Source organism: Chelonoidis abingdonii, chromosome 2 (assembly GCF_003597395.2).
Source record: "Chelonoidis abingdonii isolate Lonesome George chromosome 2, CheloAbing_2.0, whole genome shotgun sequence".
Lineage (NCBI taxonomy): Eukaryota > Metazoa > Chordata > Testudines > Testudinidae > Chelonoidis > Chelonoidis abingdonii.
The window spans coordinates 231,125,057-231,149,411 of record NC_133770.1 but is presented as its reverse complement, the minus strand read 5'-3'; the positions used below and the strand labels follow the sequence as shown (position 1 = coordinate 231,149,411).

Genomic DNA, 24,355 nt, shown 5'->3' with positions numbered 1-24,355 from the left:
AGTCAAAAAAACGAATTAAAAGTGAGAACAAAATGGCCAGCAACTATCGTTACTAGAGGTGAATGAACACCTTTCTAGAGACAAGGTGGGTGACTAGGCAGTATTTTTTACTGGACCAACTTCTGTTGGTGACAGAGAGAAACTTTTGAGCTCCTAAGAGCTCTTCTTCAGGTCTTGGCAATTAGCTCGAAAGCTTGTCTTTTGTACACATGGAAGCTGGTCTAATAAAAGATACTACCTCATCCATTTTGTCCCCCTTATATCCCGAGTCCAACTCAGCTACAACAACACTGCAAACAACAATATGCTGGAGACAATCTGATCCGGCAGATTTAATCCAGTTTTTTGTTCACAGACTGACCATGATTGACATTGAAGGACATTTTAAAGAATTAAGTCACTATCCACAATTGTTCAGCAAATGTTTTATGTGGATTCTTTTAGTCTATGATTGCTCGTATGCTGTTCACTGAGACTGTCCCTTTGGATACTCAATATTTGAATTGTGAGACTCATCTCCTATGCCACATGGTGGTGTTTCTGTTCCTTAACTTATGAACAGGAAAAAGGATGGGCTGACTGGAGTTGAAAGAAAGTGAGGGACAAAGAGTACGCAGGAGACAGGGAATTTTAGGAATTTTTAAACTTTTTCTTTTATTTTTTCCCCAGAAAAAAAGTGCATCGTAGTTAACTACATAATTGGAACTCAGACCTGAATGGAGAAAAGTCATGTTAACCACTGAAAACTAGACATTGTCTATGGAGCAGAATGTATATTCATTTTTATCAGCATATTCACACCACGTAATTGTGCGTACATGAATAATTCCACTTAACATCAAAAATTAATTGAAAATTTCGAGAAATGAACTCTTAGCTGAAAGTTGAGCAGCCCTGAATTAAGGTATAATAGCTAACTGTATACATCCTCTAAACAGCTCCTCCAGCAAAACCAGCAAAGACAAGAACTGAAAGTCTTGATAATGCTCAGATTAAAAAAAAAAGTAGGCAGTGAAGAGGAGAAGAACTTCAAAAACAAGGGAGCAACCAACCAACCATTTCAGGCCTTCTTTTATCCACTGTAAACAAGCAAAAGAGAATGCAAGCCCAGCTTTTGTGAAATCCTTTGCAGATCACCTTTAAGTGCTGCTGTGTTGGTCTAGGATTCAAGTTTTAAACTTCATAATCTCAGGTAACGTCACCCAGCATCCTCAACGGCAGCACTGGAAGCTTTATTGCTGTTTGTAGTAGTATCAATAGCTCTTGCAACAGCAGCAACAGCTTTTGACTAAATAGCCTCTGTGTAATGTTTACCTTTATAAATGCGAATCGTTTCATATTCTCAGTAGTTCAGATTTGATAGTTTGTTAGTGACAGTATTCCCAGCAGAACTGAAAGTAGCAAGTCAAGGCACACCATATGCTTAATTTCAAAAATGTGCAGGCACAGTGATTTCCCATGTTCTTAATGTTACTCATTTAAATAGGCTTTCACTAAAGAAGAAACTGGGAGCATCTAGAGGAGGAATGTTTTCTGCAGAGATTTGCAAATCCATTGATTTGAGGCCTGATTATTCTGATTTCACTTGTTCAATTTTGAGGAACTTCACTGAAGTCAGAGTTTTACTAGTTTGAGACACATCAAAATCAGGCCCTTACATTCTGAATCTCAGTGATTGTGAAATACTTGTACAAGCAGAAAACACATAAGAAGGATTTGTTCTTGCTAATCCCTCACTTTTCAGGTTCTCACTATTTTGTACAATTTTTCTTTCAGGATCTGATTTTTATTAATCCCTAGAAGATCCAGACATTATCTTTCCCAAAGTTCACGTATGTGTGTAACTCAGGGTTGTTTTGGGTTCAACTTTCATCCAAAATTACCTTAAAATGTTTCTCTCTCAGTATACAAAAAAATCAAAACCCTTTTAAGAGAAAATGAATGTGTAACTAGAGACTTCTACAGTTCATCTGTCTGCAACAAGATTAGAGAAAAAAGAGAACCCTGAACCCTTTGCTTAATTTGACTGAAACTGAATCTTTTTTTAAACAAGATTTTTCTCATGATAAAAACAACAATAATGTTTCAGAAGGAATAGTAGCACATAACACATAAGTGGCAGTAATTGCAATCCAACTACGTTACAAAAGCATTTGGCCCAGGATTTAAGTAAAATGAATTTACTATAATGAACTACTACAGAGACCAATATCTTTAATGCCATAATTAATTCCAGCATTTTGCCTTTCATACCTACAGATTATGTTATACAAAAGAGAAAAGAACATAACTGAAAGAAAACAGAATACAGGTGTTTAAAAGAGCATGAAGGTCAGGTTCAAACGAATACAGTTCCCCTACAAAGTCATTCACTTTGTGCCTGGATCTGCAAGCCTAGGACACCTCCCCCTTCATCTGTTTCAAAATCTAGTGCCAGGCAAACTATGGAGTTTCAGTTCTCCCGGAGATGAAGAGAACTAGTAATAAAATATATCAGAAATGGTATGTGTGTTTGTGGAGAGAATAGTGGAGGAAGGTTTCGGATTAAACAAGAACATGCAGCAGGTCCCAATCAGGGCCATGAGGAGGAGACATTTTTATTGCTCAGGAGGCTGACATTATTAACTACAGCTGGCTGGAACCTGAAATTCTCATTCCACAGAAAACTCTGAAATTAAAAAAAAAATGTTGTTCCCAAACAGAATGAAAATGGGAACATTTGGAATTTCCTACAGAACAGGAATTCCAACATTTTGTTGAAATGACATTTCATTTTGACTTTTTCAAAATGTTCCCAATGCCTTCTCAAGCTGCTCAGAGCCTAAGTAGCCTACCCACACAGCTGGCGACTTCTAGGCTGCTGAGGAGCTAGGGACCCTGAACCTCGGGAGACCAGGGTGCCGAGGAGTCATAAGCCTGAAAGATTGGAAGCTGGGGCTTTCAGGGCCTCCATTCTGGAACACAGCCAGTCAGTTGTTGAATTTGCTTGGCAGGCAGGGTTCCATCAGAAACACGCTTCTTTCCATTAGAATTTAGTCAAAATTGATACATGACTGCAGAATGTTTTGAGCTAACAAATCATCATTTTCCAATGAAAAAACATTCCTTAACTCATTCTTAACATCATATGGCATTGGAACATGAGCAGTAAGCATCCTGCTAGAGTTTGTGGTTCAAGAAATTCTTTAAATTACCTATACATCAATTCTAGGCATCTGGGCAACAAACAAGAAGAATTGGAATTTCTCATTTATGAGCACAAATTTGTTCTAGTTGGTATTACTGAAACCTGGTGGGAAAATTCACATGACTGGGATGTTAAAATCGCTTGTAGGAAGGACAGAGTGGGTAAAAGGGGAGTGGGAGTGACACTCTATGTCAAAAATGGCAGAAACAAATGATCTTGAATGCTTATGGATAAATGTCCTAACAGACAAAGCACAGGATAGGGTCCTAGATGGTGTCTGCTACAGACCACCAAATCACATGAGAGAACAGGAGGACAAGCACCTATTTATAATGTGTAGGGGGAAAACGTTCATGGGAGACTTCAATTTGAGTGACATAAGTGGTAAGTCTCAAGATGCTGGTATTAAAACATTCTGGGAATTTCTAAAATGTAACTATAAAAATCACCTAACTCAAAATGTGTTGCATCTAACATGGGGAAATTCTATACTGGACCTTGTCTTGATCATAGAACTAAACATTAGTGGTTGCTTAGGTGTTAGTAATCAGGACTTGATTATATTTATTATGTGAGAACACAATAAAGTACAAACCAATAATAGCTATACTTGGTATAGTACAAGGGCCAATTCCACAGCACTGAAAACAATTAGGAGCCAAATCAGCTGGGAGAAGGAATTTAAATAGAAAAATGTGAATGATAATTGAAAACTTTTTAAGAACATTTTACTAGATGCCCCAAAAGCCACAATAAAAAAAAAGGGGGGGGGGAATACATTGCTTAAAAGACCAGCCTGACTTAGAAGGGCAGTGAAATCAGTTATAATAGTAGTATTATATACACATAACAAATGGAAAAAAGAGGAAGTTGGTATCAATTAGAAGCTAGGAATAAATTAGAAGCTAGGAACTGTAAAGAATTGATAAAGGAAGCAAAAGGACACAAAGAGAAACATATGGCCAGAATAATATAAAGGATTTTTAAAGTATGTCGGGAACACAAGGAATCCTAACAACAGTATTGGTCCATTACAAAACAGAAATTGCAGAATTGTTGATAATAGTTCAGAAAAGACCAAAGAGTTCAACAAATATTTCTGTTCTGTTTTTGGGAAAAAGCCAGATGGTGCCATCAGATCATTTTGATGGAATACTTTCCATTTCAAGAGTAAACTCAGGAGGATATTAAACAGCAGCTACTAAAATTAGACTTTTTAAAATAAGGAGATATGGATAGCTTGCATCTAAAAGCTTTAAAAGAACCAGCCAAGGTGATTTCTGCACCATCAATGTTGATTTTTTTCCATTATGTCTTGTAACTGGGAAAATTCCAGAAAACTGGAGGAAATCTAATGTGGTGCTAATATTTCAAAAAGGTATAAATAGAAAATTATTACTGATAAAATTTGCAGATTACACAAAAATCAGAGAGTGGCAAATAATGAAGAGGATAGATCATGGGTATAGAGCCTTCTGGATTGCTTGGTAAACTGGACACAAGCAAACAATTTGTTTTTCAGCATGGTCAAATGTAAAGTCAAACATCTAGTAACAAAGAATTTGGGCCATATTTACAGGATCATAGAATCATAGACTTTAAGGTCAGAAGGGACCATTATGATCATTTAGTCTGACCTCCTGCACAATGCAGGCCACAGAATCTCACCCACCCACTCCTGTATCAAACCTGTGTCTGAGCCATTGAAGTCCTCAAATCATGGTTTAGAGACTTCAAGGTGCAGAGAACCTTCCAGCAAGTAACCGTGAGGGATGCTATCCTGAGGAATGGTGATTCTGAAAAATACTTGGTGGGCGGGGAGGATCACAGGAGGTAACCAGTTGAATGTAAGCTCTCAGCTGTGACTAAAGGGTAAATGGGATCCTTGGATGTATAAACAGGGAAATATTGAGTGGGAGTAGAGAGGTTATATTTCCTCTGTACTTGGCACTGGTGCGACTTGTACTCAAATACTGTGTTCAGAGGAAATTGTCAAGGAGTTCAATCTATTTATCTTATCAAAGAAAAGGTTATGGAGTGACTTGATCACAGACTATGTACCTACATGAGGAGCAGAAATTGGTAATAGAGGGCTATTCAGTCTGGCAGTCAAATGCATAACAAAATGTAATGGCAGTAAATTGAAGCTAGGCAATTTCAAACTAAGAAATAAGGTGCAAATATTTAACAGTGAAGGTAGTTAACTATTGAACAACTGCTCCATCACTGGAAATTTTTAAATCAAGATTGAATGTTTTTCTGAAAGATACGGTCTAACTGAATTACAGCTGTTAGACTTGAGGCAGGAATTAATACAAGAAAGGCCTATGGCTTCTGTTCATATAGAGGTCAGACTAGATGACCAAAATGGTACCTTCTTGCAATAAAAATTTATGAAACCCAATCCTACAACCAGTGTCCCTGGATCTTAACCTGTTCAGAGGTAATCTCTCTCTTCTGTCTAACAAGCAGCTATTCTTACAGACCTTCCCTAAGGAAATTATTCAATACAAATGGGAATTAGCAAGGTCATGATCACTGGCTAATGGCTTCTTCAATAACATGTTTACGAGTTTTTGGAACACTGCTGTGCTGATGCTGAGGGATGTGTTGCTGACCTCAGTGTGAAGCAGACCCAGGTATCCCCTACTATCTTTCATTAACTAAAAGGCGCACAGAACCATTTGCTCATGACAACAGAAATTCATTTTCTCCATTGTTTTCAAGCCTTTCCCTGGAAGACTGGTCCAAACTGGGTCAGTGAAAGCAGCAGTTTTCCCTTGCTGGTCTGGCTGGTCTGTATCCACAGTGCTGGACTGATTGTCTCAGATTTGATTAGGGTTTTCTGTGATTGAGGAAGAGAACTCCCAACAGCATGAGGTATAAAGAGCATGAGATCATATGCAGAAGTTTTGGACTGATTAGTTAACCAACTATAGTCAACAGGTCAGCTGGTCCAGATTTTGCAGAGGCTACAGAGAAAGAGGAGGAGGAACCCTTTATGGTTTCACTAAGTTGTGCAGAGTTGTATGAATTCCTTATCAGGTTATCGATGGCCTGGCCTAGTGGGTGGCTGCTCAACTCCAATAGAAGAGGGGTGTACTACACTGTCAAATTTTGTGTTGCTGTGAAGCCTGGCAGCGGCCTGACATTTTGCGCGTACTCCTATAACTCTGGACTTATGTTTGCTGTAGTTAAGGTCTCTATCTTTCTTCCTGTCCTAAAAATATTTTTTAACAACCACCCTCCTCCACCATCCTACCCTCCATTGTGCCTGTTTCACAGTGATTCCTGTCCTCTGTCCTATTATCCCTTTCACTCAATGGCCTGGTAATCCCAGCCATTATGGTTGCTGACTATGGCAACTTGGGCCATACCTGACATTTGGATCAATAACACTTTTCAATTTTATAGTTATTATACTGGGTACACTTCTCATGAGAGCCAGCATGTTGCCAATAGTTAGCAAACTGTAGTATCTAAGGGTATGTCTACATAGCACATGAAAGCGTGCTTCCCAGCAGGGGTAGATAGATGCAGGCTAGCGCTACTCGAGCTAGTGCACTAAAAACAGCAGTGTAGGAAAGGCAGACTGACAGCAGCTCAGGCTAGCCACCAGAGTACTTAACTGTGGCATCTCTGAGTACCTTTGTACTCAGGTGGCTAACCCAAGGTGCTGCCCACACTACCACAGGCTACTCTGCTATTTTTAGCCCACTAGCTCAAGCACAGCTAGCATGTCTGTCTACATGTGCTGGGAAGCATGCTCCCTGCTGCTGTGTAGACATATTCTGAGATATATCATGGTATGACACTGCTGACAAATGATGACTTTTCATGGTGACCATCATTGTGCTTCCAATATGATGTCCACTTTTTAGTCCATTTCCACTAGGTGTGCTTTTTTTTTTCTAAAGTAATATTTAAAAATTGACCATTCTTAATTCATAAACAAGCAATGAAACTGAACACCAACAATCACCTCTTGCTAACAATTTTTGTGTGTGCTGCAGTTACCATGGTACCAACCTGAGTGGTTAGTGTCTAAATATAGGGCAGGAGAAAGGATATAATCTCTTTCCAACAACCAATAGAATAATATGAGTTTAAAATGTTCATGGAGATTTTCCTTTTTTAAAAATGCAAAGTAGTTTAATCCCTATATCCATTGTACATGAAAGTGGTGGATCTTTAAATATTTGTCTTAATCTCAACATATGATGTGTAACATTTGGATTACTTTGCTGTGCAGGATTGGTTTGAAAAGAAATCATGATCTGAAAGACAAAAATATGGATACTTCTCAGCCATCTGATTGAACATATATTCAGCTTGCAGAATGGTGCATAGAAAGGACCTCAGGAGAACATCAGCGCAAAATGGCAGACCCGTAGAAGGAAATAGTAATGGAACTGCAGGTCAAAATCAAGCTGTTAGGACAGAGCTGGACACTGAAGTTTACACAATGTCTGCACATGGTTCAAGACTATGCTAATAGCCTGTAAAATCTGTGAGAATGAAAGTCATTCACAAAAGATGAATAAATAGTATTAGGCATCCAACAGACTACTGTATAAAGATGCAAGCAGACCAGAGAAAAGATCATGCCGACTCCCTGTTTGGCACGCACTTACTGCCAGGATAGCCCCTTGTGTCAGGACATGGTGCGGCAGGGGTTCTTTTACTCTGTGCCGCCCCCCGCCCCATATACACAGAATGGACTGCTGCTTCTGGGGCCTAGTCCTCCAGTTAGGTCACCTCTCAGTCCCTTCCTCTTTTGGGTTTAACAGAAAAGTCCAAAATAAGAAAAACCCAAAATCTTGTGGCCTCTAAGCCAGGCCCTCGGTCTCTGTCCAGAATTCACAGTTTTTTTGGCCTCTTTCATTCCTGAGGCCTGTACTTCCACTCTTGGTCTGAGGGAGATGTAGGGGAACACAGACTGCTCTCTCTTCTGCATTCCAGCACCTGGGACCTTGTTTTAGGTGGCTATGGATTGTTCCTTCAATCCATTTTCCACTTCCTTGCACTGCTTCTACTTTTGCCATGCTTGTCAATGTCTTCACTAGTTCTATGGACTCTGCTATCCCCATCTTGGATCTGTGGTTCCTCAGTGCTTCTTCTTAGCCAGTATGGAGGTGCTTTTTCAAAGCTGCTCTCAAGTCCTGCTCTGAAGCAGCTGGGTTGTATTTTGAACAGCCCCTCTGTCTCTTGCCTTAAGGCAGTCAGTATTTTGGTCCTTCAGACTGAAGTCTTCCCTACCAGACCCTCCTTCGGGGGCTGGAGTTGTATTTCACAGAGTTCCTCTGCCTCTTGCCTTAGGACAGTCACTATCTCTCTCCTTCAGACAGGAGCTCTTCTTCATGGAGCTGGGGTTGTGGTTCAAATAATCTGCAAGGCTTTAGCCAGCTTCTCCTGCAGCTGGGCACACATTGTCAATTAACCATCCAGTTTAGAGGGCTCATCAGGACAGCCTTTTCCTGCTGGTGTCTGCCTTGCTAGAAGGGAGGAGGTAGAATACTTGCTGGTCCCCTTCCCAAAGCTCATCCGATTTAGCTGGGAAAGAGGGGAGCCTTGACTTGCCCACTCTGCAAGGTTTCTGATTCCATGCCCTTAATGAGTACATCTACACAGCACGCAGTATCGAGCCTCCCAGCCCAGATGGAGAGACTTGACTTTGTGAGGTTTGCACTAGCGTTCTAAAAATAATTGGGTATACAATGCTTTGAAGTTGTGGCTCAGGCTCTGATGCCAAGGGCGGTGGGAGGGCATCAGAACCCAAGCTCCAGCCTGACTGCAATTTCAAAGTGCTGTTTACACAGCTAGATTTGGAGTGCTAGTGTGAGCCCTACTAGCCTGAGTCCATTGACCCCGGCTGGGGGAGTCACTGCTGCGATCTGTGTGAATGTACCCAGAGATTCTTCCTGAACTCTACTTATTCCCAGGACCATCTTCCTCTCTCCCAATATCTCTCCAGTCTTTGTAGATCAGACATCCCAAAATCTAAAAGGGACCATGCCATGGGATGGGGATAGGGATGGGCTGACCCCTGGACACCACTACCCTTAAGGTGGCAGATTGCCTCGTCACACTCCCCCCTAACCTTGATCCTTCTGGAAAGGGCATCAGACACCTCAAGATATTGAAGTCACAGGGAGATGAGGACATTCAGTGCCTCACAGAATCAGATGTTTATTTACTGGAAAGGATGATGAAAGATTATCAGAAACTTGGCTCTACAACTGAAACTGTTTTCCCCTGGGCATGTGGTCAGCTGTGGGGAGCTATTCGAAGTGAAGAGTTCAGGTAAATGAATTTCTTTACCACCTGATCAGTTCTTCGTTTGATTCATAAGGGTAAAAACTTGGCCTATTGAAAGCCACAAAGGCAATTTTTGAAATTTTAAAAATTAATCCAAGCCTTTAATTATCATGTAACTGACAGATGGTGTCCAGCTCCAGTGAAGAAGAGATCTGGCTGAGTGAGAAGCCTGTGTCTTCCATCCATTGACAATCCATTTGAATACTTTTTATTTTCTGTACATTTCTGCATCACTTAGCTGTTGTTTATAACAATCCTGACATTGTGTTGGACTGATACCATATTTTGATCTTATTTCTAACAGAAATACTATTCCAGTTCACCAGCAGATACTGGATAGTTAGGGGAAAAAATATTGCGAGGAAAAGTGTATTTTAAAATGTCAGACTAACTGTTAAGGTTCAGCATACAAATTTCATGACTGTTGTATTTCAAAGTACTACACCTCACTATGTCCAGATTCCCTAACTGAAGGGATGCTCTCAGCACAATATGTGAGTGTGGTGTTCTAGAAAGAGGCACTCCGTATTTGACAGTCTTATTTATAAGTGGAAGAAAACATCTGGAAATTTCCAAGAACATTAAATGAACAAAAATATTGCTGCTAAGGCAAGAAACTTACTTACAGAATCCATTTATCCCTTCTTGTTTACAAGATTCATCTACCACCTTTACTGCAATAATTTTGTTTTCACTGGACATGAAGCAAAATCAAGAGAATTTGATTTTTTTTATAGCTACTAATCACTCATCTACTGACATAACAATTTCATGCCAGGCTCTAGAATAAACATATGTTAATATTTACCAAGTTTCACTAGAAATGTATGAACACTATGTTACATTTATACATTACTCCTACACTATGCCAAATTAAATAATGAAACAAAAGGAACATGCCTGCTTTGCTTCCTGTGGTAGAAAACAGGCATATCTTTCCCACCCGACAGTATAGGCAAACACCATGAAAGCTTCTCCCGTGCAGTGAAACTCTGCCAATTCAGCCTCCATTCTGACATGCAACATTTCTGCTTTTTCAGTCCTGGGCCTCTCTTCAGCCTACCAAACATGTCCACCCATAGTGGCTATATGATGTACAGAAATATCCAATAAAGGACACATCAAATTAATTTTCACCTAAGAGCTAAACAAGATTTAAATTCTCAAATGTGCTGGCCCAGAAAATCAGCTATCAGTGAACCACTTTCAAAGTTTCAAAAGCTAGAAGACAGGACTGCAACTGTCACAACCCAGGACATTGATTGACAACTGGCTGCTCTCAACACTGACAAAGATTCTCTAGACTTCTTGGCTGTCTTGTGAACAACTGTCTCAAACAGGGCCCAATACAGCAACATACTGAGCACTGAACTCCCACTGGGATTTGAGGGTGCTCAGGAACTTACTGGAGAACTTCTCCACCATGCAGGATCATGCCAATAGTTTGGTACTGATTTCCACTACTTATCTAGGTCTGCTTTTTCTCAAACTGGCCTCCATGGGTGAAGCTCTTATCCTTTTGGAGAAGGATATGGAACAAAAAAGCCCTATATTTTCTTTATTGCATAATATTTTTTAACCTAAGTAAAAAAAGAATTGTGTGCTCTGCACTGAAAGTTCAGGAAGGTAGAACCATGTCCATAATATAATAGTTGGGGCTGATAACCCCTCCTAAGTTTGCCTAACACTTCCCATTATAAGCCCCTGTTTTCAGTTGTTACTTATTTTGCTAAACCTTATCTGAAATTCTCCATGTTAGGTGTCTGCCTCAGGGTGATATATTTTGGAAAAACTTAGCCAAAATGATTCAATGTCTCCAAGAATAAGGGTAGGGGAAAATAAGTTATTTTCCCCATGTTAAAACTTTCTGATGAACGTTTCTTTGAACAGTTAATGCACTCCCAAGGTTAAGAGCAGGGACTTAAAATCTGGTTTTTATGTCAAGCACGTGCTTTTTGCTGCCCCTGTGAAAATCCAGTCAAATTTTTCCAAAGCCTTATCACTTGGCCAGAGTAACTGGAGGTTCTTTGAGATGTGTAGTTCATTTCTGTATTCCATTGCAGGTGTGCACATGCACTCCATGTGCCCAGAGTCAGAGAATTCTTGCAAGCAGCATCTTTTGGTCCACACGCGCCCTTATCTACTTGTGATTCCAGCTGAAGGCATAAAGGGGGGAGTGGACTGACTGCCTTTCGAGTTCCTTCTCTATCTCAAAATCACTACAAATCTTCATGATCCTAAAAGAACCTCAGCCATACCTGGCAGAGGATAAAAGAATCTGACGATGAACACATCTGGTGTATATAAGCAAGCTCCATAGCCAGTCCATATTTTGTTCAGAAGTACTTGACATGGTGTCAGGAGTAAACTAAGAACAGAAACAGAAGGAAAACAGCAACAAAGGTTGCAGGATCTCATCAACATGCCACTCTTCAATACCCCAGAGAACTTTAGCTTTTACAAACCTTCACAATGGACAGACTGGAAGCAGTATTTTGCAACATTTCAAATTGCAAACAAACTCCACAAAGAAACTGGAGATATACAGGTATCTTCTTTAATTTACACTATGGGGAAGGAAACAAAGCATGTTTTCACCACAATTCAAGAATCAAGGGGAAATGTTGAATGTTTTATAAGAAAGCTCTGCATTTTGAAGCTGAAAACTGTGATTTTGGCAATTCAAAACATGGAAGTATCAGAGACAGGCTGGTTATTAGGTAAACAGATAAAAACTTTTCACAGCAGCTACAACAGAAGAGAGATTTAACCCTAGCCACAGCTATTCAAATAGCAAAACTGTGTGAACTGGTGAAACAACAAAACCTAAAGAAAATTGATAAACTTGAAAAATCTGAAACTACTTTAGAAACTGTACACAGACACTTGAGTATTAAAAGTCATTATTGTAAAACCCCTGAGATCGGGAGAGAGAACTCCCAGTCTAAAAGGGACAAATTCCAGCCGACATGTATGAAGTGTGGAACAAGTCATACCCCAAAGAGATTATGCATGTCCAGCCAGAGGCACATCATGTAATATATGCATGAAATATGGACATTTTGCCGCTGTTTGCTGAACCAAAGCAGTCAGGGAGTTGACTCATATTATACACAATCAAGAGCCACTGTTTCTGGGATCTATCACTTGTGATGACTCAGAACCTGTTTGGAGAGTGAAACTGAATATTCATGGTAAGACTATTGAATTTAAAATTGACTCAGGAGGGGACATCAGAGTAATCTAAAAAGGGACTTGCAATCACCTTCAAGCCCCACTCCTGCCCCAGAGCTGAAGTCACCTGACACAGCTCTGACTAGCCCTTGAGGTATTCTGAACTGCACGGGCCAGTTCACCACAGGAACAACCTATTATGACAAAAGCTATGCATTCAGAGTGTATGTGATCAAATGACCACAGACCAACAACCTTCTCAGCCGCAGTGTGACAATCATGATGGGCCTAGTGAGACAGGCAGAAGAACGTGATGGGATATTTGGTGATACTGAACTTTTGAAAGGAGATCCAGTACAAATAACCTTAAGAAACAATGCTAAACCACATAGTGTATACACACCTCTCAAGATTCCTATCTCATTAGTTCATAAAGTGGCAGCTGAGTTAAAGAGAGTGAAGCAGATTGGGACAATAGAGAAAATCTCTGAGTCAACAGCATGGTGTGGTACTGATTATAAAGAAAAATGGAAAAATACAAATCTGTGTGGATCTTAAAAGACTTAATGAAGCAGTTGTGAGAGAAAAATATACCCTCTGAACATTGGATTAATTCCTTCCCAAAGCGAAGGAAGCTACAGTATTCTGCAAGTTGGATGCCTTGAGCAGATTCTGGCAAATTCCTTTAGCCAAAGAAAGTGCTAAACTGACTACATTTATCACACCCTTTAGGAGATTTTGCTTTCAAAGATTACCTTTTGGGATTACCAGTGTATGATTTAGTTGGGGATTGGTCCTGCTTTGAGCAGGGGGTTGGACTAGATGACCTTCTGAGGTCATAAGAGACTACATAAGAGGATAAGAGACTACTTTGAGGTGCATGGACAATTATGCAAGTCAAATAGACTATTTATTAAAGGCAATTCCATCATAATTCCAAACAAAATGAGAGGAGAAATCCTAAATCTCATCCATGAAAGATATCAAGGATTAACTAAATGCAGTGAATGGGCAAAGCAGTCAGTGTGTTGACTGGGCATAAGCAAAGACATAAAGAATAAAGTATCTGAATGTGAATGTTGCAGAACTAACAGAGCAACACAAAGAATCTTTAACAACAGACAGACAGATCTTGGAAGAGACAAGTTGCAGATTTATGCAAAATCAGAAGACATTATTACCTTGTTGTCGTGGACTGTTTTTCCAGGAACATAGAAATAATGTATTTGAAAGACACAACATATTGGAGTGTTATGGAGAAACTGAAGTGCACTTTTGCTCACTTTGGTTTTCCAGCACAACTAGTGATAGATAATGGACCACAATTCACTGCAGCAGAATTTCAATTATTGTGAATGAAATATGATATTGATCATATAGTAGCAGCCCACATTACTCTCAATAAACTGAGAGGATCAGAGAGCTGTACAGACGGCCAAGAAAATCTTATAGTAGAAAGGTCCCTTCCTTGCTCCTCTGAGTTACAGATCAACACCAATAGCAGCTACTGGATAGAATCCAGCCAACCACTGTTCTAATTTTGGACATCTACAGTTTGCTGCTCAGAAAGAACAATCAATAGAGCAAACTCTACTGAGGGCTGATGCAGAACAAGATGATGACTCACAGATTCCATACCAGCTGTGGCCAGTCATTGCAACTAATGGACAGCTAGCTGACCAAGTTGTTATGGATTCAGGTTGTGTAATTAGAAACCCCGTTAGAGAACTTAACAGACTGATATGTACTGAACTTCAAAGACAGCATGATAGTGCAAATATTGTAAATGGTGGGATTGTAGAACTGAAAGCGGGAGATGTAATGAAATGCCAACCTGAATTATACTGTTCAGCCACTAGACGACCCTGAGAGTAAAACACTTTATTTAAATGTATCTCAGCCATACCTCGCAGAACATAAAAGGATCTGATGATGAACACATCATAGTGTGTGTGATGTTGAACTCCATATGTTTTATGGAAATATGCTTAGAGTGTAAATATGATGTAACTGAAATATGCCTTATGAAAAAGGTCTCTTGTAAGGTATCATAACAAAGGTTATAAACTACTGAATATGTTCCTTCTATTTGTATGCATATATCATTCTTGAATCTGAAGTTAGAAATATGAAGTATAACTCTGCAGTTCTGTTGTAATTATGCAAAGTGTGGGCCATTCATGGTGGTTTAGAATTTGATGGCTCCCATTGACTAGGACAATTGGTTGTAAATCGTTTATTTACCTGCAAGCCTTCCTGTGTACGTGTGGGCCAACGCAGGAAGAATGGAGACTAGGGGTTTTACAGTGACACATGACCATATCACATGATACTGGACTCCATCTTAAATCTGGTACTTTTCCATTTAGAAGGAGGAGTGGGGACCCAAAGAGACAAAAGATTCCCGCCTTGTGCCAAAGCTATAAAAGGGCGTGGAGCAGGACAAAGGAAGGCTGTGGTAGTGCTTTAACGCTGCTGCTCGTCACTCCCCTCCCTCATCCCCGTTGGCAGCCCTGCCAGTACAGACCCTACTGGCAGGGCTGCCGACAGGGGAGGTAAAAAGGGCAGGGACATTAAAGCACTGCTGTGGCAGGTTCTTACTGGTACAGAGTACTGGTCCAACCCAGCTCACTTTCACCCCTGGGGAGGACAGACTTATTTGATGAGGAGCAGGATGCTGGTAGGGGGAGGGACTGGGACTGGCTGGGCAAAGAGATTGGGATATGGAACTTGAGGATGATGACACTGAGATTGGATGAGAAAGTCAGGAAGGGAAATTGGGACTGGGAGCACCAGTTGGGATGGGGAATGTAGATATGGGAGGGGTGACTGGAGGTTAGAGTTGGGGAGAAGGGCAGATTTGATGAGGAGGCAGAAGGGGGGCTGCAACTGGCTGGACAATGAGACTGGACACAAGGAGTGAAGGTAGGAGACTAGGACTCATGCAGTGAGTGTATAGAGTGAGATTAGGACTGCTGGGCAAAGAGACTGGGATGAAAAGTCTGAGGAGTGGAGACTGGGACTGACCAGGTGAGGAGAATGGGACTGGGATGAGGAGCAAAGGACGGGAAAGAGCCAGTATTGGAACAGGGACAAGTTAGAAGGGATGGGGCAGAAGGGGTCACACTTGCAGGGAATGGACAAAAGTGTCTGTGTCCACTTGGCCAGGAATGGGGCAGAAGGGTCTTGACTCAAAAGCATGTTTCCTTTCATAGCCTGGAGTAGAACATGTTATTTCTGAGTCTCACCATTCCTCTACTGTCAGCAAATATCCATGAGACTGAGTGGCTTGTAATTAAAGTCTGAATCATAATGCAAATGCACAAGCAGCCAAATTAAGGTTGCATAGATAACCTTAATTCTGGTATTTCCTAATTTTTGAGTGCTTGACTTTGCAGGCTTAATAATGTTTTTAATGGAGTTCTATTGTGCGTAATATTTATATCTGTGTGTGCCTGTGCCCACATGTTGTAAAAGCCACAGGACATCACAAGCTAGAAGCCAGAGGCCCTATCCAACTCTCAATCAAGTCAATCAGAATTGGATCAGGCCCTAGAAGAGCAATAGATCCTTTAGAAATGATAACCACACCTTTCCCTTGGTGAAAAGATCCTCTCCTTTCCTTGCCAATTTTCTTCTTCCTGTGTCTCCCAAGAGCCCTCGTAGAGTGACATACACATCTGCATCTGTTCCTGACTTCAGGGATGCAGCCGTAGTAATGTACAGAACATACTCTTTTACTGTTATGTGGGGGAAAAGAAAGAAGTATTGAAGCTTGGACATTTATGAAATACATTTATTTTAATACATATTATGACTATACTTTTATTTCTGGAACATTCCTAGCCAAATTGATCAAAGTGCTGTGCAAAATGGTATCATTTTTTAAACTACACTGTAATTAAAATAAAAACCAAATGTAATTATAATTAACACTCGGAAAAAAAATTGAGTTGGAAAGAATGAGAGTAAAAGGTAATAATAGATCAATACTGATCACTCTAAAACAGCAAACATAACACCCCTGGGAAAAACAAGCTATTTATGTATTTATTTATATATGTATGTATAAGCACAACAAACATACAAAACATCCATCCTAAACTCTAGGTGACCTTAATAATCATTCAGAACCACAACTAAACATAAAAAGCTCCATCCTGGGCTTTGCTGAACCCATACTTAGCACAGCTTAGGGAGTGAGAGGGGAGGAAACCTTTACACTTTCTTTGAACCTTGGCCACTGCTCAAAATGCACCTCTGCATAACCCAGAGTACCCCCAGGGCTGCTTTAAATTGCACCAGTTTCAGTAATCCCTTAGGGAATGTGCTGCCAGCTGAGGATCTGGAGGAGCACTGTATGTTCCTGTCCCATTCCCCTACTTCTAGCCAACTCCCCCTCATTCCCCTTCAACTGAGGAATCTTTGGCTGTCTTGGTTAACGTAGCTTTAAGTGCTCTTTTTTGTATCACTAGAACAATGCAAAAGGCATTTGGTAAGGGCTCAGGATCTGGCCCAAAGACAAAACCACAAGTAGCCACTCTACTGATAGCAGGAGCCAATAAGACCCCTGGAACACAAAGGGATCAAAATTATGGAAAAAACATCACTTCCTGTCTAACATTACCACTCAGGCAATGTCGCTCACACCAAAAAATCCTTTAAAAAGATGAGCTGTGCAGCATCCCCCAAAAGTCAACACATTTGTGCTACTTTGGAGCAAGAGTTCAGGGGAAAGAATTTCAAAGTCAAGTGGCTCTCATAGAGAACATCCTGTCAATAGCTTCCTCAGTTTTACATCAAGAGAGCTCTGGCAAGAATGCCTTCACTGATATTAACTATGGCTATAGGGCTGATGAAGAAAGATGATCTCTCAAGCAGGATGGTCACAGACCATTTAGGACTGATAGGTTATAACTAATACCTTAAGCTCCACCCATGAAATACAGGAAGTCAGTGCAGCTGAAGGAGCATTGAGGTAATGTCCTTAAGTCCAGGTACCTACTTAAGATACTGTTTTCTGCACTAGCTTCTTTTATGTATGGGTTTAGGCTCAAAGCAAAGCACATTACAAAAATCTAGTCTTGAGGTGAGAAAGGCACAAATCACAGTAGAAAGTTTCTGGGGAAACTTGGTAACTGTATCATAAATGAGGAAGGCCTTAAATTTGTAGGAGCACAAGAATATATGCATCTTGTGTGAGGTACTGCATAACTTCTCCTTATCTGAAACTGCAGCACCAAGAATAATTTCCCTTGGAATTTCCTTTGTTGTTTGGGGAGGAAAACAAAGTAATATTGTCAAGATAAAAAAGAACTCAAATGAGTGCCACTCACAAGATTTTTTATCTTTTCAGTGATCGGGTTCTGCACCTCTTTGTATTAGAAACTGGAATTAATCATACTCAGAAAACAAAATGCACCAATAAATAAATGGACTGAGTTTCAAAGCAGTGCAGAGGATTTAGCTACATTAACCCATTAAAATGAATGGAAACGTATGTTAAAATCACTTGAATTGCTTTGAAAATCTCAGCCATGATACTTGAGCAAATCTTCAGTGTTTTTGTCAAGTAACAAACCTGTTGAAAAATGAAAACCAGCTGTGAGAACTGGAAGTTCAGCCACTGTGCATCCTTCAGCATCTGCAAAGTTCCGAAAAAATGGAAATTCTAGAATTTCTTTAGTTTTTCTGTGTTGAAGTTTCACCTGCACATACAAAAAGAACATAAGCCAATCTCAGTATCTGTGTTCTGGGGTTCTCATGTAAACTATGATAGACAGATAATCTGTAACTTAAAGAGGCATGATACTCATTAGAGAAAAAGATGAATACTATTATTCTAAACTGGTCTTTTGAAGCTCGTCTTTAACAAGACATGAGAAGGAAAGGTAGCAAATTGTCATTAAGATCCTGTCAAAACTATAGTTGGAAAAAAAAAACCTATCTAGGAAATTCTGGGAAAAAATGAACATGTAGAAATCTAGCACATCAGTACCATCTGAATCATATGATCTTAAGAATATTTGTTAATTAATGTATTGAATCTCTGTAAATTATTGTATAAAAGAAATAAAGGGATGACAGTGAACAAAGAAAACTGTAGACTGAATTTTAAAAACAATCTTTAACAATGAGGGCTATTAGATTGCGGAATAGCCACCCATGGTAAGTAACAGAAGTTCCACTGAGTCATTTAAAGCTAAACTGGAAAAAGCACTTGAAAATATACAGAATAACTGTGTTTTGACTAGGAGATGAAAAAAATGGCCTAATCTTTACTTTCTATATTATCTACCTCACTACCTTTAAAAAAAATGACCAAATACTTCAACCACTAAGCTCAATGTCTTTGGTTAGCAAAAATCATACGTATGTGGCATCATTATGTAGGCCTTCAAAAGGCTTCTATATTTTCCATGAGGTGATTGAAAAGAGTACAAAATGAAACGTAGGCTCTGGCACAGAGTTAAACTAAAGAGAATTCTCTCTTTCATACTGATGTCTGTATGTCTGAAAAGTTTCTTGAAAGTCAGACCTCACTTACTGTGCTTTCCTTCTTCAAGAAGTGGGAAGAATAAAAACTGTTCTTGTATTTTGGTTAATACTTTCTCCAGAATGAGGCATCTATTATAGTTATTTCTTGTACTGGATATTGTGTTAGAGTGATGTGAGACAGTTTATTCAAAAACATAAACAAAATTATTTGTCAGTGCTTTTAATTACAACAATGGGGAGACTTTAATTCTCAGTCCCAATGTTAAACAGCAGAATGAAGCTCCTGACATTTCCCTGTATTGTGAGGGCACACCCCCATGACTGTGAAGTCCAGTCTTGTATAATTTAAATAAACAGCAATAGGAACACAGGAACTATCTGTACTGGATCAAACAGTGGTTGAACTAGACTAGTATCCTATCTCTCATAATAGCCAGTACTAGATGCCTCACATGAAGATTCAAGCATTCCTGCAATCAAGGCCGGCTCTAGGTTTTTTGCCACCCCAAGCAAAAAAATGTTTGGCTGCCCCCCACCCCAGCCCTGGGCTCCCCCCACTTACCCACCAGTGCCCCCCCTACTTACACCTCCTGCTGCCCCAGCAGTGGGCTCCCCCCCAAACATGGGATCCGCTACCAGCACATGGCAGCCGAGCCCTGGCCCAGCTGCAACTTCATCCCCATGCAGGTGGAGCTGCTGGGCGGCACGGAGCGGGAGTACTTCCAGGTGGCAGTGCAGCTGTGGGGCGGCACGGAGAACACGGCCCCCTCCCTGGGCTTCGTGGCACTGCTGGTGGCCAAGGTGGATCAGTTCCTGCTCACCGCCCTCAGCCCTGACATGCTGGCGGCCGAGGACCTGGAGAGCCCCCCACCTGCTGCTCTTCAGCCTCACCGCGCCCTGGCCCAACCCCGGCGGGCAGGAAGACGAGGATCTCTGGCTGCAAGGCTACCTGCTCAGCACCAACGAGCCCAGATGGCCGCTCACCTCCTCACAAACTCCAGAGTCCCTCTCCCCACCACAGCCTGGGCTCAGCTTCAAGGGACCTCACTTCCCTTCCTCCCTGGATCCTCACACACTCCGGGAGACCCTCTCGCCAGCGCCAGAGCCCTGGCCCTGGAGCCAAGCCCGGATTGCGGTGGCGAGAGGGGCTCCCACAGTGTGTGAGGAAACGGGGAGGGAGGGAAGCGGGACCTGGGATGCGGGGAGGGAGGAGGGGTCCTGCTGCTGCTGCCGCTCTGAGTCTCCCCAGGGCGGCACAGCGTTTCCCCGCCCGAGTGGGCTGTGCAGGGCACCACCGGGCTGGGCAGGGGGTGCGGATCCTGGTTTGCACACTGACAGAGCAACTGGCTGTTTGCCACTCCAAGCAAAAAAAAAAAAGGGGGGCGGGTGGGGCAGGAGTGAAAATGCCGCCCAAAGCACATGCTTGGAGGGCTGGTGCCTAGAGCCAGCCCTGCCTGCAATGGGAGTATGATGGCAAAACCCACCCTTAAGGGAAGGGAAATGCTTTCTAATCCCAGATAGCTATCACTTTGCTTATGCCCTTTGTATTTTTAATCATACCTAATGTAACTGTGTATAGTCTCATTATCCATATAATGGTAGTGAGCTCCTTCGAACTGAGCTTTGAGTCACTGCCATGACTTAATGAAGTAAAGCATGCTAATGGATATCACTGTTTGTAATTACCAAGCTTCTGTCCTCAACGCACAAATTTCCATTGTGATCCACCATGTTTTACAATCTTCCAAAGGCAGTTATGCCTTTATCAACAGACTTACTAGATGAATATTTCATATGGAAAAAAAGATGAAATTAGCAACTGGCCTAGCAGATAAATGTCGGGTGCTTCATCCTGCAGCTTAACATCGCATATTTAGACTGAGAAGTAACATTTTCCCACTTAATTTTGTAATGAAAATGAAACACAAATATTCATGGACTAAGGCATAATGAAAACTGAAAGTGGAGGGATTCTTTCTTATATACTTCCTTTTATTTTTCCAGCTAGAGTTGATAAGTATCTTTTCTGTGCAGTGTAGTGCCACAGCAATTTTGATGTGATATGAGGTTTTTAGCTTCAGTATCTTAGGCATCAGAGGAAAGATTGTTACTTCTGCTATTCATTTCTTTTTCTAGGATGCCAACTTTAATGGCAGATATTTTTGTCAAAAGGCATTTCCAGTGTCTCACTTCATTAGTGGTCTTAGATCATAGGTCCATAACATGTAATAGCCAATTTGAAATTATGTAAACACTGCTATTTATGCCAGTGGCAACAGTTATGAAAAGATAGCACTGGAAAAGCTATAGACTACGGCACCTCTGTTAGCTGTGCTCCAGAAATTCAGCTTAAGTTTACAGAATTTTTGTTGTTCAAACATATTCTAATAAAAAATGTTTTGAGCACATTGTGAAATCACTACACCAACACTGTTAGCAGATCTACTTGCTTTGTAAATAAGAAATGTTATGTAATTTTGAACGGTAACTGGAAATTGTTTCTGGAAACAACAACTGTAGATTATGAAAAGAACAGAACTTAAAAATAAAATAAAATAAAATAAAAAGAACTGGGCTTGCTTTAGTAGTTTTTACCTCACGACAATGCCAGATCTCTCCATTTCTGGCATCTTCTATTTCCAAGCGAACTTTGCATATAGAGGTGAATTTCTTATCTAGTTCCACTGATGTCTGACAAATCTCAGCCTTTTTAAGGGATCCTTTGGGAAATAAGACTGGAATACTTGTACCTTTTTCACCACAAATAGTTAAAGACATTTTAGGGCTCATGCTTGAAGCATCACTAGTTGTAACAATGACATCCCAAGTCCCTAGTGAAACAAATCAGTAAAAAATAATTACTTCATTAACTGCACTTAATATCCAATATAGTACAGATGCTTGTGATACGGTGGGTGAGTGAATGACAATTGACTTTCATTTTCCTATTTAACCAAAATCTTGAAATTTGTTAAATTCATTCATTATCATCCACTGAGTACACACAGAAATCCTAGATTAGAGCTTTGACCTTTCTACCAGAGGCTACCAATTATCAATCTTTTTCACTGGATTTCAACTGTTCAAGTACCCACTTAAACTAGACTCTTGAAATTTGGTAGGTATGTTCATTCACCAGAGGCCACTGAGAAATACCCCTTTGCTCCACATTTGACATTTTTATTTAGGGCACCACAGTACATCAAGTCCTTCTTCCACAAGATGGTCATATTAGTTGGTCTCCAATTTGAAAAAATCATGGTCTTTTGGGTTCAGCAGTTCCATTGATCAGATTTTAACAGATGTGTTGTTCATACTGAGAATCCTAATTATGGCCCCTATTCAGGAAATCATCTGTATTCAGGACAGCATATAAGCATGTGTGTAACAAATAGTTAAGTATAAGTGCTGTCCTAAATAGTGATGGACTTGAGCACGTACTTTCCTGAATTAAGGCTACAGAAAACACTCAAAACAGTAGCTGAAACAAGAGATATAAAAGAACTGGAAGATTTTACTGGATATTGAAAAGGAATAATAATTACTTTTCAAACCAAAGGGATAGGCTTACATACTCAAAACTACCACTGAAATCAACATCAGTTTTGGATGCAGAGGGAATGCAGGATGAGACACCATAGGTTCAAAGCTAACACTAAAATTTTACTCTAATTTGGGACACCACCATTTGGTTTGAATTAACTTGTTTAATGTTTGTAATTAAGCCTCCAAACGGCATCCCTATGGGGAGTCCCACTGACATCAATGGGACACCACATGCTAGCCGAGTACATTAATAGGTCAAGGCTTAAGGCTGTATGTTTGTCATGGTCACAATTTCTATGACAATAAGCGTGACTTTTAAAGAACTTTTTGGTCACCCAGGCTGGCCCACTACTGAGTATTTATTTAATTACTTTTTTAATTTGGCTCTTTATATGCCCAGTGAGCTAGAGTATGGATTGAACCATTTAAAATCATTTTTATTGTAAAATAAAAGATACTTTGCTGAAAATAATTCAGACATTGACTTCCTGTTTTTATTCTCAGAATTTCCCTGAAAGCCAGACTAGGCAGCCTTAACACTATAGGATAAATCCTGAGCTGGTGTAACTTATCATAGTTCTATTGACATCAATGGAGCTATGACTATATCTATATCTATATATGTATATAGACGTAAATAGAGCTACATCAGTTATACCACCCGGGGATCAGCTCCCATGAGTTCAAATGTACACACTTCAGTGAAAGAGAAAATTAGCTTTAATGCATTCTTCAAATTATCTAAAGTAGCTTTTCTATAAATCAAGATGTTGTGATTTGAAGGCTGATACAGGCAACTTTATCAAAGCTACAAATAAATTAAACCAAAGATAGCAATGAAAAGTGAATGAAAGTTAAATGAAAATTTCCTACATTTCCACTGGCACATGGAATACTGTTTTTAGACTTTATGGTTATTAAAATACTGAATGTTACTTGTCAAGAACCTTGGGAATGATTAGTAATTCTCAGTCTGGATTTGGGGGGATAATGTTACATTCTGAGGGCAAGAAGGCAGGTCCTTCTTATGTTAAAAATGGAAACGATATATTGATGGATTCACTGAGTTTAGGAGGTCAGTGTTTGTAACTGCTTGTCCTACACTCATATTTCCAAGCTATTCTGAGCTTCGGTTGCTGCAGCAACATTTCTCTGATGTTCCAATGTTCCCTTAAACTATAACAGAAATCTGCCTACTGTACCAAGAACATGCAGCTCAGACTCAAGGATGTACATTTTGCTTCCTATGCCTATAACAAACACAGCTAATGCACACAAAATACTCAGAGCATAAAATAGAACATAGGTCATAGCATGTGTATAAAGTAATTGAAGTTCCATTAAAATATTGGTGTTTTTGAATGCAATTTCTGATGTCCAGATTGGTTAGGTCTGGGCATGGTGTCTTGTCTGTCATTTGTGGTTCAGATGCCATAAATGGACCCAGATTAATATTTTACTCACTTCCAAAAGAGATTATAGGAGAGCGCCAGATACAGTGGTATCGTGACAAAGGGTTAAAGGCTTAAAATGTTTTCAATGTCCAAATTCTTTCTGAAGTTTCGTCTTCGGTTCATTTCAAATTCTGAATAGAATTCTGGGTTCCGTTGATCCCTAAGCTAAATACCATCG

At 40.3% G+C, this 24,355-nt stretch overlaps 1 protein-coding gene across 3 annotated transcripts in view; it reads right to left on the bottom strand.

Moving 5' to 3' along the window:
* The window catches only part of RP1 (RP1 axonemal microtubule associated), a 305,041-nt gene that overhangs the window by 24,237 nt on the left and 256,449 nt on the right, over positions 1-24,355 (bottom strand). For all 3 annotated transcript variants that reach the window (XM_032771359.2, XM_032771361.2, XM_032771360.2), the window contains 3 exons: positions 21,773-22,008; positions 18,261-18,387; positions 16,271-16,419 (listed from right to left, as the gene is read on the bottom strand). In XM_032771359.2, coding sequence (XP_032627250.1) covers positions 16,271-16,419; positions 18,261-18,387; positions 21,773-22,008 — 512 coding nt within the window. The remainder of the gene's footprint in view (positions 1-16,270; positions 16,420-18,260; positions 18,388-21,772; positions 22,009-24,355) is intronic.